The sequence below is a fragment of the Wyeomyia smithii genome, chromosome 2 (genome assembly GCF_029784165.1).
Source record: "Wyeomyia smithii strain HCP4-BCI-WySm-NY-G18 chromosome 2, ASM2978416v1, whole genome shotgun sequence".
Lineage (NCBI taxonomy): Eukaryota > Metazoa > Arthropoda > Insecta > Diptera > Culicidae > Wyeomyia > Wyeomyia smithii.
The window spans coordinates 76534966-76556864 of NC_073695.1; the positions used below are offsets into that span (position 1 = coordinate 76534966).

Below are 21899 nucleotides of genomic sequence, written 5' to 3' on the forward strand. Positions count from 1 at the left end.
TTAGAAATAACGAAGTTATTTGTTAAAGTTAGATATTTCATTCAAAAGATTTTTTTTTTCATAGAAACAATCGAAAAGACTCTATTAGACAAATGATTTTATATTTTTTTGGAATAGACGTGCTTTCAGAACATTAAAAAGTTATCTGCGTATTTTTGCGTACGGCTGAGTAATTTGAAGTTAAACTAACTCTTAAAAACCGTTAATGGTTGAATAACTTTTTTTATTTTGAACCCTAGCTATGGTTAAGTATAGTCAAATGTTAAGAAAAAATGTGTATTTCTGTTTGGCTAATAATTTTGTAGAAGGTATAAAATATATTGAAAATCCAGGAAAAAAGTTATATTTAAAATTATGATTTGAGTAAACTTTGCATATAAAACTTTTTATATCTTTTTCGACATAAGAGATAGAAATCCGACACCTTCGACAAAGTTGCTAGAAAACCATTTGCCACAACTTTTTCGAAGACACTAGCTGTCTATCTCACTGTCCTGAAAAATTAAATTTTCTATATCACTTCTAGATGAATTACTCACTAAATCGTTCATTCTAAAAGAAGCACAATAAGATTCATAAAAACTTTTCCGAATAAAGTATATGGCTAAAATCAAATTTGAAGACGCTATTAATTTTGCGCACGAAATCAGCGAAATAAAACACTGTGCAATAGAGACTTTTCTGTATCTCATGAGCGTAGTAAGAATGAAAAGGGGGTGTGCGAAGTTTACCTTAATTGATTTTAAAGTTACTGAACCGATCGTCATCAAATTCCGTCTGTAAAAGCTATAGTAGCTGATGTATTGCAACGACTTTGAATTTCAGCTATTTAATTAGCGTGGCAAGGAGAAGGAAGGAAAAATTGTTTTTTATCAATTTCTAAAGGCCTAACTTGATCACCGTGCCAATTTGTTTACGTGGGTTCTGAAATATGTTTCTATGACATTGATTCTCCTGTATCTCAGTGGCGTGGTCAGAAGGGAGTACACTAAAGTCGCGTTTTACGCGGGGGATACATGCCGCGTAAAAAAACCGCGTATGTTCCGGAATCCGCGTAAAAAAACCGCGTAAATTCCGGAATCTGCGTAAAAAAAAACGTGTAAATTCCGGAATCCGCGTAAAAAAACAGCGTTAATTCTGCATTCCGAGTGAAGGGAAACCGAAATCCGCGCAAAAAAAAATACCGCGTAAAAAACCGCGTAAATTCCGGAATCCGCGTAAAAAAAACGCGTAAACTCCGGAATCCGCGTTAAAACCGACCTTAGTGTATATTGAAATTTATCTATATTCAAAACCGGATTTCGTTCTGTCTGTCTGTCTGATTCTTATAGACTTGAAAATTATTAAACCGATCGGCGTAAGAATTTGTGTGTATGCCCTTCTGGAAAGAAGGGCGCCTATAGTAATGAAACACATGTTTCCGCCTAATTCGAGAACTATTCAAGCAAATGGAACAAAATTTGGCATGTGAGAGCTGTGTACGAGAAATGTTGCTATAGTGGTTTAAAATACCTCCTATAGAGCTTCTCTACAAACGAAACACTAATTTTAGTAAAACTCGAGAATTAATGAAGAAGAACCAAAATTGGAATTTGAGGATTTTAGAGTGAGAGAAATGTTTCTTCACTTCCTCCTCTGGAAGAGAAAGGCTTATAAAGATCTACGTCAAACTTAGGGTCGTAACTTAGCACATAACCCTTCTAACTTTTGACGTAGAATTAAGGCACAGACAAACAGACGTGCCTCTTCGATAAAAGTACTGGAAAATCTTCGTCCTTATTCGAGACGTTACACTCATGCGCCCCCATGTGAGCTTATTGCCTACTAACTTATTCCCGTGAAATGGTTTTTGTCTTTGCTAATGGGTGTGCACTAGGGTGTCCCAAAAATAATCGATGTTGAAAAAGTCAAGGTGCTCAGCCCTAAATTGAAAGATAATGTTATTTATAGCATTTTTGTAGAACATTTCGACTTTCTAAATAATTGTTTTCAGGTTGCCCAAACGTGATTATTGAAAAAATGACTCTTTTAAGCTACAAACCCGATTTTTTGCACTTTTTTCAATTCTGTTGGATTCCTAAATTTTTTCATATATTTTTAATTTTTATGGGATTGTTTTTGAATATTTTGCATGGTTCAGTTCAGCATTGCATTCAGTTATTTGACTCCCAGAGCCCATTGAACATCACAGAAAAATTAATTTTTCCCATAATTTTTAGATAAAACCCTTCAAAACGCATGAACAAATTTTTTTGATCAAGAACTGAGATATTCTTTGCAAAGCGGGATTTATAACGAAAATTTACATGAAAAAAGATCCTTAATACCTTATCAGGGGGCTGAGATATTGGCATTTTCATATGTGATGAAAAACTATGCATTTTAACAAATATGTTAAATAACTGTTTTATTTTAGGAGATAAAAAATAACAATGTTCAGAAAACAAATGCATTGTTGAATAGCTGATAACTAAGTAGGTTTAATGTTCGTTCAGAGGTCGACTGTAGATTTTCAATATGTGGAGATTACGGCTTAGCAGTCAAAAATCCTAATTAAGAACGACTCTATTTACTTTCAAACATACGGGACCCCAATGGGCAGCCCCCTGTCCCCCATTCTAGCAGACATAGTGCTAGAAGATATCATAGAAATAGCTCTCGCCGAACTACCTTTCGATATACCCTTTTTACGAAAATATGTGGACGACCTGTTGCTTGTAATACCGAAAGATCAGACTGAAACAGTGCTAGAAGTGTTTAATCGTCAAAAACAACGTTTACAGTTCACCATACAAACCGAACAAAAGGGAAAACTACCTTTTCTGGATATGACGATCATTCGCAACGATAACCAATCTCTCACGTCTGAATGGTACTGCAAGCCCATTGCCTCGGGAAGAATGCTCAATTTTTATTCTTTTCATCAATATAAACACAAAATAAACGTTGCCAACAATTTCATTCATCGAGTGAACTCGTTAACCACACACGACAATATCGACACCAACAGCATTATTCGCCAACACCTTACGTCCAACTGCTACCCGAGCACCTTAGTGTCCAGACTTATCAACCAATACGATAAAAAACACTTCGTACCCCAATCAACGCGGATAATTCATACTTCGGACCCAACAACTTATACCCCAGCGCTAACCGTATCATCAACACCTGTCGCCCAGTCACAACCAACAAACAACAGCATCGCAACTCCTCAGCTCCAAACTAATAGTGAACCAACAGCAGCAACACCGGATCACCACCCGAACGACACCATTTACCGATCACTACTATACATTCCTAAGGTCACCGATCGACTAATCAAAACCTTCAGACGCGAATTTCCAAACTCGACCATTGCCACTAGACTTAATTCTACTGTAAGCAAGTTTCACAGCTATGTTAAAGACCCCACAAACAAATTGGACAGCTGCAACATAATCTATCAAATCTTTTGCAATGACTGTGAAAACAGTTACATTGGAATGACTACCAACAAATTAAAAACAAGACTATCAGGACATAAATCCCATGTAAACAAACTGACCAATATATTAGAAGCCATAACTGACACAGACACACACAATCACCAGTCGAGAGAACTGAGCGAAAAGACGGCACTGATCGAACATTGCATCAACACTCAACACAGATTTAATTTTGACAAGACACGCATAGTAGACAGAACCACAAGCTCTAAAAATCTCCCATTCTTAGAGATGTGTCATATTTTTTGTACCCCCAACACAGTAAACAGAAGGGTTGACGTAGACAACCTCAACACAACTTATGCCGGCATATTACACAAACTAAGACGCACGGAGGACAGTGGTATAACAGATAGCTCAGTAGAACTAGAATAACTATAATACGGATTAGACTGAAAGCTCACCATTTTACCCTCCACTTTGTGTACTATATGTAAGAAGTTTGAATTCAATTTGACCAGTTTCTGTGTAACTAATTATGTTTGTGATTCTATTTTTCAAAATGTTTAGTGAATGTTATTGATACTGACGAAGAAAAAGAAAAAAAAATTATGACCACTTGTTTAGGGAACAAATCACTTGACCTAGTTCGACCTAAATTATTGTAAGTTTGTATTCAAATTATGTTCAATGATGATAGTCTCTCAAATAAAATCCCCCAAAATCAGTTTCCCTTGAAAAAGACGCAAACCAAGCGTCGAAACGTCGGGACGAATTGAAATAGAGTCGTTCTTAATTAGGATTTTTGACTGCTAAGCCGTAATCACCACATATTAAGTAGGTTTAAAAATTCGGAAAAATCTGGAAAAAAGTTAGAATGAAAATTGTGATTTTTAGTGCCTTCTATTAGAAAACCTAATATTGCTCGTAATATGTAAGAGATAGAAACATGATGTCTTCGGTGAAGATTCTTGTTTTAAGATAAACAAAAACTTTGTCGAAGACACCTTGCGTCTATCTTATTTTGATTAACAAGTAAATTTGGATGATCACCCATCTTTCTTCATTAAAAGATGCAGTTTTGAATACCCTGAAACTTCTCCGGACATACCTTATGGCTATAATCAACATTTGAATCACTATTCAATTAATCGCACAAAAACGGCAAGATAAAACACTGTGTATTGACACATTTACGCCGGAAAAGTTTCACATGCCAATTTCGGAGCCATTTTCTCTATTCATTCTCGAGTTATGCCGACATTCGTGTTTTATTTGTATCGGTGACTTCCCCTCCCCCAATTTCAGAGGAGTGTCGCATGTCAAACATCCATAAAACATTTCTCGTACTCAAAAACCCAATTTCCCAATTGTTTCAATTGTATAACAGTCCCTTCTCACACGAAAACATTAATAATGTAAAGTGTCTTAAATAAATAATAGCCCCTTCTCAAAGAGAGGGAAGCTTCGAACTACCATAAACACATTTTTTTGTCCTTAAAAACCTCCACATACCAAATTTGCTTGACTAGTTCTCGAGTTCTCGAGCGTGGGAGTTCCCGTGATGTTGGTGCTGAGGTGGAGATAGATGGGAAACGATTTGAAGTGGTTGACGACTTCGTTTATCTTGGTACGCTTGTGACATGTGACAACGATATGAGCCGTGAAGTGAAACGACGAGTTGCAGCTGCGAACAGGGCCTTTTACGGACTACGTAATCAGCTAAGGTCCCATAGTTTGCAAACTCGCTCAAAACTAGCGCTGTATAGGACGCTGATACTCCCGGTGGCCCTTTACGGACATAAAACATGGACGCTGAAGGACGCTGATCGACGAGTACTAGGAGTTTTTGAGCGTAAAATTCTGCGATCGATACTTGGCGGTAAACTGGAAGATGGAGTGTAGCACAGACGCATGAATCACGAGTTGTATCAGGTATACAACATGCTGATCTAGTGAAGGTAATACAGCGGGGCAGGCCTCAGTGGGCTGGACATATAGCGAGAATGCCTGATGAAAGAGCTGCCAAAACTATCTTTATTAGAGAACCAGGAAGAGGCCGTCGACTCCGCGGTAGGCCTCGCACGCGGTGGATGTGCGCGGTGGAAGAAGATGCACGATCTGCTGGTGTACGAGGAGACTGGAGAACGCCTGCACAAGAAAGAAGAAGCTGGACATCTCTGATTCGTCCATTAGCCATCAATGTAAAGTAAGTAAGTTCTCGAGTTACCCTTAAAGACCCCCCTTAGAGAGAAGGGTGAAGTGTCAATCCACCATAGAAACATTTCTTACACTCCACATGCCAAATTTGTTTCCATTTACTTGATTAATTCTCTAGTTATGCAGAAATTTGTGTTTTATTTCTTCATGGGAGTCCTCCCTTTCAGAAGTGGAAGCGGTCTTAAACCATCATAAGAATCTTCCCCGGCCCCAAAAAACCCTACATACAACTTTTCACGCCGGTCGATTCAGTAGTTTCTAAGTCTATAAGAATCAAAAGACGGACAAAGCTCCATTTTCATGTATATAGTTACCAAATTCTAGCGCCATTGAACGCAAGTTGCTAAACTTAAATAAGTGAAATTTCTGCATTTACCTTATAACAATTAACTTGTCTACCCAAAAAAAGAATCACAGCTATTAGGATTAGAAACTAAAAACTCTAAACTGATTAGTTATGCTGGATTCTTGCCCATATTATAATTTTGAAAAAAAAATTTCTGAAAATTTTCTTTGTAAAATGCAGAAGATGTTATAATAAAATGTAAAAGATCGCATTATTCACTCGTGCCTTTGTTAGTTTTGGAACTTTTAGTATTTGATTGAATCTTATTCAAGTTAGTTACAATTACTTCTACTTGAAAATATTTTTTTTTTTTTTTTTTTTTTATTTGACACGGCACGATACATTTTCTGTTTTACTGAGCCAAGTACAATTCGTTTTAATTCTACGTTAGCAGGGAAAAGAGGGAGGCCTTTTCTTTATTCTCGCGGCCGACTACGAGCTAGTGGGGATTTAAGGTGAGAGGAGGGGAGATACAATTTTGACTTAAAACTATTTTGGAACTTTGTTTTTCAACTGGTAGAGCAATTGTATTCTTGTTTGTTGTGGGTTCAAAATATTTGTGTAAGCATAGTTGCGGGCTCTTCGTTTCCGTGTCTTCAGCATAGCATATTTGTATCCTTAATCTGACAAATAGACAAAGAAAATTTTAAATTTTAATGTCAGCGTTTTTCAGAAAGCAGTATAACTGTGTCATGTACTGGAGATCACCGCTTCCCAGAATGTCTCTAACGGGTACGTTCGGTTGTTTTCCTCGGGCCCGAAGGGAATCTATAAGCTCGGACCTAACACCACAGTATTCGGTACACGACCAAACAACATGCTCGATGTCATGGTAGCCATCGCCACAAACGCAGTGATTACTGTCTACAAGCCCTATACGAAAGAGATGCGTGTTTAACGTGTAGTGATTGGACATAAGTCTAGACATCACGCGAATGAAGTCCCGACCTACATCCAACCCCTTGAACCATGCTTTCGTCGATACCTTAGGAAAAATGGAATGTAGCCACCGTCCCAGTTCATCTGAGTTCCATGATGATTGCCAACTGTTGAGTGTTCTCTGACGCAAAATGCTATAAAATTCATCATAAGCAATTGGTCTTTCATAAATATCGCCATCAATAGCACCCACCTTAGCTAAAGAGTCAGCCTTTTCGTTACCCGGAATCGAGCAATGAGAAGGGACCCACGCTAAGGTAACCCGGTAATTTTTATCTGTTAAAGCACTTAAAAACCACCGTATTTTCCCCAGGAAATACGGGGTGTGCTTCACAGGCTTCATCGATCGCAGAGCCTCAGGGGGGAAAATATTTCTGGGTATAAATTTATTCATTTTAAATTTAAACTACTTAGATACACATAGGTAAGTGATCACTATCTTTAATTATTGGAATAGGCTCTGAAGGTTTCTTAAAAATCTTTGACAGCTTCTAAAATAAATTTATCAAACAAATGAGAAGCTGAAGATTTTCTTCAATTTGGCGTAACAAATTGCATATTTGAATGCTTTCCAAGATTTTTCACTGAGTTTGAAAGATCAGGAAAGATTATTTTTCAATTCACAGCTATTTCCACTATAAAATTTCGTCTTACCTCAGTTAAAATCGAAATCCTCAAACCACTGCAGGTACAAGTTGAAGCAAAAAAAAACGCTTAATATCATTTCGATTTTCTTATTTAAATTTGCTGGGCATCGCTGCCTAAGCAGGAATAAAATTCACTACGCAATCCTTCCTTAATAGCAGAGCAATTAAAAGGTTAACTGCCGTACTCCGGTTACCAGCGGATAATCCACTAAACATGGCTTTCCAAAATGTAAATAGATGTACCCCACTAGAGCTAGCCCCGGAAAAAAAGGTAGATTTCCTCACTAATTTCAGCAACTGACCCGTTTCCGTGTTGATCCCACACGTTCAATACATCATTTGGAGATAATCTTATCGGAAGTGTGGCCAACGACCTCGAGCCTTTTTGCTTCACATAAATATCCCCGAATACTGGTGCGGAGAGAACGCAAAATCCATCCAAATACGGAACCCAGACAGAAGAGGCCCCGAATCGGCAGGGAAGAATGCAATTTGAGAAATTTATCGAGGTGGTAAACAATAAATATCAAGTGTCTGTTTCGGCATCCGTAAAAGACACACAATACGGAGTAGGTATATGTAATACAGGCCGGTGGCAGGCAGCAGATATCGCTCCGTATAGGACAGCATGGAAAGACTATCGCTCGAACCCTTTTGCTCAGCTGTGGTCCTGTCCAAACGGGGCCGATTGGAATGACCATGCTTGTTGACAATGTTGTGTCGCTCCACCGACCGATAGCATCAGGGAAGAACGGATAGAAAGTAAAACCAAGACGATGCGACGTGGTTAGTAGTAAACGAAATATTTTTTCGTCGATTGCCAGTATGTTTCCCCTCCCTTCTGGTTGATGATGGTCCTTGAGGATAGTGTGATCAATACAGTAGTGGTTCTATTTTCGTCACTTCTACAATGATGGAGCAATAAATAAAACACAACACGTTTAGTTCTCAACAGATTGTTTCTCATATGGGTGGGTACAGTTAAATTGCAAGTACTGCATTTGTACTGTAAAATAGAGCCGCAAAGCATATTCGGCATCGCGGCTGTAGGCCAACAACAGTGAGAATGGATTTATTTACCCTCAACTAATCTCCAAATTGGGAAATGGCAATGCTTTTAACATTTCTTATAGCAACCGTTTTAAGGGTGACATGTAAATTACTGCTTAACACGAGATAGGAACCGACAAGTGAAAGATACCAGGTGTCATTCGTTTATTGGTTTCCGTTGCCTTTCTGTATTCGCTCGAAGCACAAACGAATGGGATTCCTTTTTTGCCGTCCTGCTGCATACCTTTCCAATGGCTAATCCGACCGATGTGTAACGGCTGTAAGTGGTGCAGCAACCGTGGAAACGAACGGGAAAAAATGGTTCTGCACGGTATGAATCATCGTTTGGAGTTCCGTCGTGTTTTCAATTTGTTTGCTACTTTGGAAAAGAAAACAAGCTTTGATAAATCTGTCCGTTTAAAATCGTCTGGTTTAACAAAAATAAACTCATCTGGAATTATCAGGCTGATCGCACAAACTTGAATAAAGTTTAAATGTTGGATAGGATTCACGTAGCGCACGTATACAAACACCCAATGTATCTTCTATTACTATTCTATTTCTATTATTATAGTTGGTCTCGAGGTACGATGCTGGCCTAACAAGCCAGTCGTCGTTGGTTCGAGTCTTGACTCGAGAAAGACTGTTAGTGTCAGTAGGATCGTAGCGCTAGCCCCGCAATTGTCCTGTACACTAAACAGTTGGCTGCGAAGTCTGTGTAGAATAAACAGAAGGTCAAGTTCCGAATCGGAATGTAGCACCAAGGCTTTGCTTTGCTATCTTCTATTTCATGTCAATGGAGCTAAGTAAATTTTTACTGCTGAATATTTGTATATGAGTGCTATATAATATGAATACCTTTATTGTGTTATGCTTTACGCACACGTTTCGTGCGCAGTCATAGAAAAGTCCTGTGACTGGGAAAAACACAATAATTGATCAGAGCTCTAAATTTGGCAAGCAATATTCTGAACAATCTTTTAAGGTAGAAGTGTGTTGGAGCCACAAATGGCCGACTTCGAACCACCACGTGGTCGACTTCGGATTTTCAAAGGCATACCACTCGGTCATAACTAATGCGTAACATGTGAAAACATACCCTCATGTTTGTTATGGTGATGAAAACATAGGACAGAGTTTTCATAAGTAACGCATTGACTATTTCCGAGTCTTGTGCCAATGAAAATTCGTAGTCAACCACGTGGTTGCTTCCATGTGGCTTCTGTTCTTCTATTCTGTTCTATATCTCTATCTGTTTTCTGTTCTTCTATTTATATGTTTCTGGCTAATTTTTAGACGAATTTGATAAAGTTATAATTGTTACTGCCGCTCTCATTGTGAGAAGATACCACAAACATATTCAAACTTGACAGAAACAACAAGGCTTATAATATTTTTGATATATACCAGAATAATAATAAGAACAGATCTTTTTCATATTTTGTTATGGAATTTTTCAAATGTCTGACAACGTTTATTTTTTAAAGGTTTCTTTTTTCTCGAAAAAGCCAAATATTACCTGAAGCATATCACATTTGAATTCGTTATTTCATGCTTTGAAGATACTGAGCTGTTACCAACGATACTCACCGTACCTACATCCGTACATCTTTCTTGTCGTAGAGCAGCTACGTCTTCAAGAAAGTTCTATAATGGTGCAAATTGAAAATCTAAAATCATAACAGGGGACGATTTATGTTTCGTATATTACATATGGAATAAAAACTCTTTGCGTTTTGCGAAACTAAGGTAACTAAGGTAAGGCGATAATACTGTGCGTAAACAACGATATATACAAAAAAAATCCGAGTTCAAACTAAAGTTCGGCGTGTTCTGCTGAATATGTTTAAAAAATGTACATCATCTCATTCAAAATATTGAAAGCAAGCTTCAATCTACTTTATAGTAGCATTTCGAACTCCATTCTCATGTCATAATTTTGTTGTCCCCCAGCCCCACAGCTGCAATATGCAACACGCATTCCCGTAATAAACTGTTGCGTGGTTAAGAGTCCGGCATCTCCTGCAATTTGCTTTTATTTGAAACGAGAATAATTTGATTGTCTTCCTTACAAGTTGCAACACGTGTTATGTTGTTGCGTGGCTGAGAGCTCCATCGGCCCAGTTCCACAGTTTACCAACACAAAATGATATTCATGTTTGGTATATTTGTATTACATACGGAATTAAATTTCGTTCAATCTTATGAAACTGGGAAACTTACATAGGCACCTATTACAGAAGACGAGGCGAACATCGGAGATTGCGGTTTCGAGTCCCGTATGGACGAGGGAAATTTTTTCACCTTCGCATCCTCGAAAAAATCACGCTTAGTGATCCATAACTACTGGTTACTCTTGCGGGCTAATCCGCCCTTCAGTAAAAGCTCCCTGAGTTGTCCTTGCGTATAATCTTGGCTGCTTCAGTAAAATTATTGCTTTCGTCCTCGGCAAGCTGCTGTAGTATACAGGTTGCAAGAAACGAAGCACTGGCAGTACCGTAGATTTCTGTTTTCTTAGATGGTGGGGCCCACCAAGAGTGCATCCTTAAGCGGGACCATTGGGTGCACGCTGCATCGCAAACAATTTGAAATTGAAGAAATTGACTGGTAACTGGTTGATGGCGACGAAATCGGGACTCGTGTGTTGGATTCTGTCTTCATAGGAACATGTGTTTTGACCTTGTCGAAGCACGGCTGTGTGTGTTGTCTACAGCAACATTTTTGACAAGTACTGTTGGATGGTCATTCTGCGGGCCAAGCGGTGACGGCGAACTTCCCTTTCCTTATCCTCAAGGCTTAACTTCAAAAACGTGGTACACATGTAAAAGTGGATGGTGATCGTGGCGGATGATGCATTTTCGCAGCTCAGGTTGAGTTGCTGCGTGGCTGACTGTTGCTCGTTGGGTTGGTTTTCTCACCAGGTTGGTTGGCTGCGACTCTGTTGGGCTTCCTTGAATGTTCTGCGATACGGTAACTCTCCTTTGGATGAATACCGTCAGGTCCCTGAACGAGAGTGGGTCCTTGGCTGAAGCATACTTTCCCCAGTCTCTCCTCGTCTTAGAATCAAGGCGGCTACTCAGCCTCTGGATTAGCAAAATGTTCCAAAACTGCACCTTTTCACCTGACTGTTATATCGCTTGGACATTAGCTTCAAATTTGTCAACCAGCGAACTTAATTCTGAAGACCACTCCCGTTTTAGAAGCTGAGAATTGAAGAACGAATCTACGTAAAACTGTTTCAAGCGCGGCGTATTTTGAAAATGGTCAACGAGCAAATCCCAAGCGACAGTGTAATTATTTGCGTTTATAGGAATCGTTTGTACCAGTTTTAGCGCTTCATCTGACAACGACGCGTCGCGACGGCCGCAAGTAGTAGAATGTCTGAATGGTAGATATGTCCGGCGACGAATGTACTAGCGACACGTATGAGTCGTGAAAATTTAACCAAGAATCGAGATTACCATGAAAAACTGATCCGGACTGAGAGATATGGCCGGCTGAAGAAGCTGAGACATCCAACAGGGATTTTTTGTTAGCCAAAAGCAAGCCCTTAACTCGATAGTAGGCTAACTCATACTACGTCCGCTGCTTCAGTTGTTCTGCCAAGTTGGACTCGTCTAGCGTTTCGAGTTCAGCTTGAACCGTATTTATGTCCGCCCAAAGTTTGATGATGCTCTCTAACTGGACTGGCACTTCGTCGGTGTAGCTTTCCTCGTCGTACTTGTCTACGATGGCGTTGAATGATGAAAGCTGGCTTCTTTGACGCAGCTTCAGTGTTTTTTGGCGACGTTCGGCAGCTATTTTCAGAGCTGTAAAGCAGCAGACCGCGCAGCACAAACGACACCAGTAATTGCCTTTCTCCTAGAAAGGTATAGCAATCACTTGCAAAACCGAAAGTATAAAAGTGCTCCAGAGGGACGAATGGCATATATCACTCGACTCAGCTCGACGAGCTGAGCATTTTCTGTATGTGTGTGTGTATGTGCAGATTTTTATTCTCACTCACTTTTCTCAGAGGACCGATTCTCATGATATTAATTGAAAATAAAAGGTCTTGTTGTCCCATAAGACCCTATTCAATTTTATTGTTATCGGATTTTAAGTTTAGAAGTTATGTATCAAAAAGTAATAGTCATGATACATCATAATCAAAAACTACACAACCGATTTGAACAAAATTGGTTTCAATTGAACGGACTTTCTGAAATATTCTTAACTTTTAAATTTGATAAAGATTGAACTTGTGGTTCAAAAGTTACGAAAAGAAACGTGTTCTGAAGACTGTTTAATCTCACTCATGTTTCTCAGAGATGGCTGGACCGATTTTTATAAAATCAGTGTCAAATGGAAGGTCTAGTTGCCCCATAAGACCCTATTGGTTTGTTTTGCAATCGGACCATTACTTCGCCTATTATGTTTGAAAATGTGAAATCCAGCTATGAAAAGGAACGTATTCCGAAGAATACTTGGACTCACTCACTTTTCTCAGAGATGGCTGACTCGACTTCCACAAAATTAGTGTCAATTAATAAGTCTAGCTGCCTTATAACCCCCTATTGAATTTTACTGTAATCGAACTGTAACTTCGTCTGTAATTTACCGAAATGTGAAAATCATGAAACTTCATTATCTCAGAAACAACACAATCGATTTGAGCAACATTGATATCAGATGAGCGGGGGTAGTTAAGGGTTAACTGATGAATTATGACTGAACACATGGGTTCAAAGTTTGGCTGCCCTATACGTTCCCATTTCATTTGATTATAATCGAACTTAAGCAACCGTTATGTATTAAATTGTTAATAAAACAACGAAAGTCTATTATCTCAAAGATTACAAGACTTATTTGAACATAAGTAGTGTCATACGAACGAGTCATCTCTCGAACTTACAAATAACAAACTTCATAAATATTTGATATGTGGCTCAAAAGTTATAGAAAGAAGAGAAATTCAAAGACTATTTAAAACTATACCTGCTTTGATTGATATATGTGGCCTCAACATAATTTAAAGGTGGTATCGTACTATTTCAACGTTCCATTCATTGATTCCTTGCGATGTGTTCAAAGTCTGCAAATGCACGACGAATCGGCCATAGGATATGATCAAAGTCAAATAACAAATCGTTTGAAATGATTGGTTTTATCGAAATGACAACATCCTAGACTTTTGGTTACTGTACATCGCCTTAATTTTGAATACATTCATATTGGGTGGTATTCGGTCATTTTCAGCAGACTTTCTGGTATCAATCTAACACCGGAAATACCCATATTGGGAAGTATTTAGTTATTATGGTTGTTTTCCACAAACTAGAAGTGGTCGTCTTTAAATTCAAAATGGTGTCCAGGGTCAATGTTTGGTTTCTATTAGAGATGGTCGGGTACGGGTATTTTTACCCGAAACCCGTACCCGACCCGTACCCGACGGGTTCGGGTCGGGTTTCAGGTAACGCCAAAAAATATTTTACGGGTTCGGGTCGGGTATGGGTAGTTTAAAAACCAAGGCTTCAGGTTCGGGTCGGGTACGGGTTTGAAAAATTCTCAATTGGTCGGGTACGGGTCGGGTACGGATAATTCGATTTTCGTGCATTATGAGAATTTAATTTTTATCATTTCAAACCTAGGTGTTTTCTTAGTGTCGATAATCGGAAAGATCGGAGAAGAAATTGTCCATTCTCACTCAACGAGAGATCGACCAATACCTATTCTGACAGTTGTCGGCAGACTTTGCACCAAGGGAATGACATTGTGCTATCTTTTTCTAATGTGAAAGTGAGTAGTTCTTCCTAAAACCGTTTTGAGTTGATTGGAATTTTTTCCGGGCTTTTTTCATATCTGTCAGGGAAACCGTGGAGCATTGTACAGTAAGACAACTTAATACAAAGGCTGGCTAAGCAAAAAACGTGTGGATAAATGCGACAAAAATACGGTATTTACTTAATTTTGGGGTGCTGAACACCAATCGCCATTCCATTTTTTACTTGAGGCCGTCCATAAAGCACGTGACCTAAATTTCATTGATTTTGGAACTTTTCCCCTTACTTTTTTATTAAATAGAATTATATCTTCAACCACAAGCAACGCCACAGGGCGTCCTCCTCACAGAAACAAATTACGTAGCTTTGACACAACCCAAATTTTGCGAAAAATAAGGTTTTTTAAATTAAAACAAAATAGGTAATACACACTAACTACAAATCAACTTTTTCTTTGATGCCAAAAAAATTCAAGCTATCATTGAAGTTGCGGAGCGTTTTAAAGTAATGATCTTTTTTTTTAAAAAAACATGTCAAAAAACGTCAGTATGCCAAACTTTGAAAAGTCATAAAAAATCAAATCTCATGATATTGCACCCAAATTTTGGATTAAAGCCCTTGAATGTTATAGCAATAATGGAAAAATATTATGAAACAGCTGACGTAAAAAAAATTTCAGGCGGGTGGCCACCGATTCCCCACTGTGCATTGAGATGTTTGGTACAAAGCAAATATGTATATGAGATATGACAGCGATAGCATAGTCTTGGTTTGCACTGTGACCAGGGATGCCGCATGTACAGAAATATCTATGTTATACCGATTTTTAGATTGAATCGATGACATCGAATCTGTACTCAAAAATTAGAGGTTTTCGGCAAATGCAAATGAATTAATAATTTTTTTTTCAAGTTATAAACAATATTACTGTCTTATTATAATATATAGATTTCAGTTTGCTGCGATGTTAACATAAAACTTCACCAGACATGCACTTTTAATAGTGGACCCCTTCCTTACCATCCGCCTGGAACTCTGGGTTCATTAACATTCGTTCACGTGCGAGGTACCCAAGAATTTTTCCAGGACGGGTCGGGTTCAAGCAATTTCGGCGTTTTTTTCTTTCGGGTACGCGTTGGAATAGATATTTTTCGGGTTCGGTTCGGGTACGGGTATTTTAAACAAACCAGACTTCGGGTTCGGGTCGGGTACGGGTTTGAAAATTTTCGATTAGTCGGGTACGGGTAACAAATTTCCCATACCCGACCATCTCTAGTTTCTATGCATCTCGATTACGGAATAATCCAAATTGAGTATTATTCGGTCATTTTCGACTGTTTCCTAGAAGTTGCCATTTGGCAACTCAAAATGGTGCCTGAGGTCAATTGTTAGCTCATTGCTTCATTCTGGTTTCAGAGATACTCATATTGGATGGTATTTGGTTATTTTAGGCTGTTTTTCACAAACCGGAAGTCGCCATCTTGGATTTCAAAATGGTATTTAAGATAATTTCTGGCCTTTGAGCGTCATTCTGGTTGAATGTTTTTAGAGGTAACAAATATGTCCATGATGATTCGACCCCTCCTTCTTCTGGAAGCACATGTTCCTGGGAAACAGCCGAAAATGATCCATGCCGAGATATCATTTCGAGCAAATAATATATAAATTTTCACTTTACCGACGAAAGTGCAGTTCCTCGTGAAGGACCTTCTGGATACGATAAGCTATTAAAAATTAGACCAATTATTAACTATGTCAACCAAACCTTCCAGTCAGTTCCAATGGAGTAGCACTTTGCGTCGATTAGCAGTTGTGCTCCACCAAAATGAAACTTTTTCAGAAACAATATATGCCAGACAAACCAATAAACGGGACATCTAATTATTTGTCCAGTGCAGAGATGCCAGATGTCATTGAAAAATGTCTGCAACTGCTCGAAAAACCGGAAAATGTGCTCGAAATCTAAAAAAAAATTTCGCTCGCGCAGGCAAAAGTCTGTACAAATCTGCACACATTTTAAGAAAATCTGCGCAAATCTAAGGAGACTCTGACAAAAATCTGCAGAAACCGTGGAAAAACTGCAAATATCTGCAAATCACTAAAAATCTGCACACGGACTCCAAAAATCTGCGTTTTGCAGACAAATCTGCACATTTGGTACCCCTGGTCCAGTGTGACGCACATTGCCATTTTTGTTTCACCTTATAGAAGAATTACTTGTTCGATTTCCATCATCGCTAGCTGCATGACAATTTAGTTAACATAAAATGAGCTAAAAAAAATTCCATTTTGAAATAATCAAAGATAACTAGAACAAGATACCTAACTTCCATATTTTGCATACATATTGAACACGACCGATTTCCGACGGTTAGTGCTGCCATCTGATGACTTAAATTCTCATAAACGGGTCACTATGAGCAAAACCGATTTATCGTGTATAGTCCGTCATCGATCGTTGGGCTGTTCAAGATTGTATATGAAAAAAGTGTAGCAGTTTGGTCAGCTCGACGCTTAAGATAACATGCAGATTAATGATATTGTCATTTTTTTGCACCTCAAAGTACGAAAAACAAGTGTGAAATTGACTGTCAGAGTGGAGGTTTATATTAATGGGTTATATATATTTTCAGGTTTCATTCTATAAAAACTTAAAGTTTGATATGTCGCAATCCAGGTTTCAGAACCATTGTGCATTTGGTCAGGTTTATCGGGGCACCCGATTTTTGCTTTATTAACCCCGGCAAGAGTGGAAAACTTGGCTGTAGAGTGTGCTCATAGCGGTAATCGGGAAGTTCTGATGGTACGCTTAATTTTAAATGATGCGCCGATAATTGTTGATTCTTCCGGAAAGTTTCATGTTTGAAAACTAAACATTCGTATACATTATTATCATTTTTCGGATGGCAGCACCGTACAGTCGTCCACATGATTACTGAAAAATTGTTTCACCATTCAGCAGTCATGTCTAGGCCTTGTCGTCAGTTGATTCTGACGTTAAGTATACATCATATTAACAGTGCATAAATTAGTTCGACTTTTGCTCACGCGCAGCGACAATCATGTCCGATGAACTCTGCAAGAGTCAGGTATCTCGTTCTAGTCATCTTTGAAATAATCTTCCTTTGATATTTTTTTTTACCCCTTTAGGCGGTCTTGATATTTTTTCAAATAAGTAACTATTTTTCAAAACAAAAGTTTTCTTGTTATCAGACATGTGTTACGGATCACAAAACAAAGCGGCTAGAATTTTTTCAAGCGAAAAAAAAATCTGGGCATCAGAGGGTTAAGTTAAAATGTGTTCAAACTCGAGGAAATTTGTTTTTGCGTCAAAATACATGAAAAAATCATACATAGCAGCCAAGGCAGTAGAAAAAGTAAATTTTTGTTGCACTGTGTTATTATTTCATTGCTCAGCGGTGAAAATTGATGAAAAGTTTTAAGGACAAATTTACGCATGCCATGCACAAGCGACATGAATAGACAGCAACCATTCACTATGATATTCTCTATATCAGTTTAAAAAAATGCCAACCTTTACCTTCGAGACATCGACTTATTCTTAGTTCATGAAAGCAAACATCAATCAACCTATTGTGACGGGAAAAGTATGTCAATTTTTTTTCTTGATATTGATACAGAGAATATCACCGCGAATGGTAGGTGGCTATTTATGTCGTCTGTGCTAGGAATGCTTTTATCAATGTTTACTCACTAGAATAGCATTTTGTTATTATCGTTTGAAATCTGACGGAACATTTACCAGTTTCATTTCCAATTTAACAGAGTGCATCTTAGTATAGAAAACAAAGACGTAGTCCTACGTCAAAACGCTGCATGCACAATATCGCCAAGTGTAAACGAAAAGCTTTCGAGTGTTGTTGAATATATTCAAAAAAATAAGGAAAGGCTGAGAATAAAAATACTTATGTCACTGAACAAACGAATTGATTCTCTCTTTGGACTCTGTAACCATTATAACAAAAAACCCCTCTACACTGGGGTCTTGTCTTACGCGGTTGATTGTATCGCGCTTAAAAGATTAGATTAGATTTACTTAAACTAAACTTATTTGATACAGTGCACAAGTGCATTGTCCGTCTGCACCTACTTTTCCCTACGCTTAACAGTTGCCCGCGAACTCTGTGTATAATAAACAGGAGGTTGAGGTTTTGCTTTTTCATTATTTTAAGATTTTTGTTTAATGTTTTTGAAACTCTCTGTCGTTTATTCAGGTTTTAAGTTGTTAGTTTTCAAAGGTTCAACGTTGAACCAAATTTTTCTTTGCATTACGTTTGATATTCGTTTCCAATTTGAAGCTTGAAGTATCTGCAATTGCTTACGCTTTGTTATCCAAAATATTATCCTATATGGAAGAAACTGCAACTTTTGACAGAGGTTTAATCGTCTTCTGTCATTGATGGAGTGAAAGAAGGTCGCTTGATCGTTGAACCTCAAAAACCATCCTCGTACTCTAATAACAAGCGATTAAAGATCTCAAACTCGATGTTTTTCAATAGAATGGATAAACCAACGATTTCCATTGTCCTTTACATCACCAAGCGTTCACGATGTCGAACTCGATCGAACTATCATTCCAACAGCCATGTAAATCAATTTTAGAACAGACTAAAGTACCTTTCGACGATTTCAAAAGCCCTCAATAATTCTTCACGAGGCTATATTTCATAAACTACGAACATCGTCGAGTCCCGGAAACACAAGCACCCTCTTCAAAGTCGTTTAGCGTGCGATATTTTACCAACAGAGAAATATTTTTCTCCTCCCATTTATTGCGTGATTTGTTTGTTCCTTTTTTTCTCGCAGACTCACTTTTTCCCGCTTTATCAATCCTCTACAATCATAATTGATTTACGAAATGATTAATGAACACTCCTGGAATAATTGACGGTTCGTTGTACATCCGTATCGTTCGGCGTACGCCGTGCGTTGTTCCACTCCGTGTTCCGATCCTGACATATGGGTTGCGTTCTTTTTCCGCACGGCTCCTTTGCTGCTCAGTCTAGGAGAATTCCAAATACAAATCTGCATGTTTGAAAGCCTTTTTCTACACTACCTAATAAAAATTCTCTAGCTTTGAGACATTAGGGTGCCCATGAGTTTTAAAATTAAACGAAAATGCTTAGGGGCCATCCACATACCACGTGGACAGCTTGGGGGGGGGGTTGTGTAATGTCCACGGTACTTACCTAAAAAAAAAGAATTTATATGAGCATTTGTCCACGGAGGGGTTGGTGGGGAGCAGGGGTACCAAATGTGCAGATTTGTCTGCAAAACGCAGATTTTTGGAGTCCGTGTGCAGATTTCTAGTGATTTGCAGATATTTGCAGTTTTTCCACGGTTTCTGCAGATTTTTGTCAGTCTCCTTATATTTGCGCAGATTTTCTTAAAATGTGTGCAGATTTTTAAAGACTTTTGCCTGCGCGAGCGATATTTTTTTTTAGATTTCGAGCACATTTTCCGGTTTTTCGAGCAGTTCCAGACATTTTTCAAAAACATCTGGCATCTCTGGTGTGGGGGTAAAAATCGTCAAAAATCTGTCCAGGTGGTATGTGGATGGCCCCTTAAGGATTCTATAGAAAGACCAATTTTCCTATCAACTACTTCTAAAGCCACCCTTATATTCAATATACATACAATTGAATTGAAATAGGAGAGTTGTTGGAAGCAGTATTCATACCAAAAGGATAAGAAAAGGTTTTGTAATGATTATTAATGACTTTTCTTCTAATCCCTGCCAGCGGGAGCGGGACGTACTATAGGCACGTTTATTTTTAAATAAATATCAGCACCCGATCTAGAAGTTGCTAACACGGGATTTGATTATTCTACTCCACTCCTATTGACGTCGTGTTTGAATGCTCTTCTGATGGGTGCGCAGATAAATCACTTATGCTCGAAGCTTTATTATAAATAGATTACAGTGATCAGCTAACTGCACGTATCAATTTATTATTTTCGCAATAAATCAGCTCGTTCACGTGGTAATTACTAGTGGATCAATCATTAAACGAAAAATGTCATGTGATTAGGGATCTTTGGAGCAGGAACTACATTTTTAAAATAATTCATTTAAAATTAGCAAAAATAAATCTTTAAATTGAAATCGTTCGTTGAATCGCTGATTCATTGCTTTCGCCCACTTGCGATAACAAATAAAATCAACACGAATCAGAAGAAAATGAAATGATTGAGCATATCTCTGTCACAGGAGGATATAACAACATGCCGAATAATTAATTAATTCACGCTGCCCGATCGGTTGCGGCAAAGAAACGGACTTTGCCAATAAATGAGGCCAGTCAATGGGTCGTCTAATCACAACAAACTGTGAGAGACACAAGCAGGGACAAGTTTACCTTTTCAACGTCACACCTTTTAGTAAGCGATTTCTAGACGTTTGAATTTTTTGGCACATATAAAACGAAACTAATCTTTATAGCACCCAACAACTTCTGAATGGTCCATTAATTTAAAATGCATCTGAAACCATGCGGTGCACAACTATATTGCTGCCATTGGGGCTTAAAAACCTGTGAAAAAACTTCCATTATTCCAGACAGGAAAGCGTGACATAGAGAAGAGTGACGATAGACAAGGAAATTGGATAAAACATTCAGTTATTTTTTCTTCGTCTGCAGTGCAAGGAATGTCAAAAAAACATTTGGATCAGAAATGACCATCATTTGTATCATTTAACAAGTGCAAGATGTAAAAAAGGGAAAACTGATTTTTTCAAGTGATGGGGGTCCATAAAGTCCTTTAACATTAGCCGGTATTAAAGTATAGTAGTGAAATTTTCTATTAACTATGACACTTCAGCCTCGGTTCTACTGTTTGCGCTTTGATGACTAAATATATCTGAGTAAAATTTCGACACTTTATTCCTGGTACAATAATTGAATTATTTGATTGTTTTCGTATAGATAAAGTGATTAGGTTGCTGATTTCATCTTATTTTGACAGTTAGATGATATTTAGATGATTTTGGTGATATAGGATTGAAATGAGTAATATAGGATTAAAATCTGATTTGTTAGAAAAAAAGAAGGGAAGCATTGTAGAACCCGTTTATAGAATTGAGTTGAGTAGGATTGAATAAATCATTTAAATGTACTTGATGACCGCTCAGAAGTTTGGCAAAATAAAAGATACTTCAACTTCAATAAACTTCATTCAGAAAAGTTCTTTTCTTATGTGCTGCAATGAAAAGACGAAAGCATAATGCAGCGACTGAGCGGCTCCCGTTACGCATCTTCATAATAAATCCAAAGTTTACCGATTTGCTTTCCGAACATTGATGAATCGATGCACATCCAAGGTCAATACGCTATTCAACTATGAAAATTACGTAGACTACATCCAGCTATCCAATTAAATCCACCACCCCACGGTATCGCCGGAAAAGGTTAGTTTCACAGTCAACGTGGGATAGCTCAAGCATTACTGATAGCATCGTAAAACGCATTCAGATAAAACCTGCGAT

The 21899-nt window shown here is 38.2% G+C and overlaps 1 protein-coding gene across 1 annotated transcript in view; it reads left to right on the top strand.

Moving 5' to 3' along the window:
* The first annotated feature begins 2594 nt into the window (after positions 1-2594).
* Positions 2595-21899, top strand: part of LOC129719694 (lipase 3-like) — a 45313-nt gene continuing 26008 nt past the window's right edge. The window contains exon 1 of the mRNA XM_055671089.1: positions 2595-3380. Within this exon, the coding sequence (XP_055527064.1) occupies positions 2595-3380 (786 nt within the window). The remainder of the gene's footprint in view (positions 3381-21899) is intronic.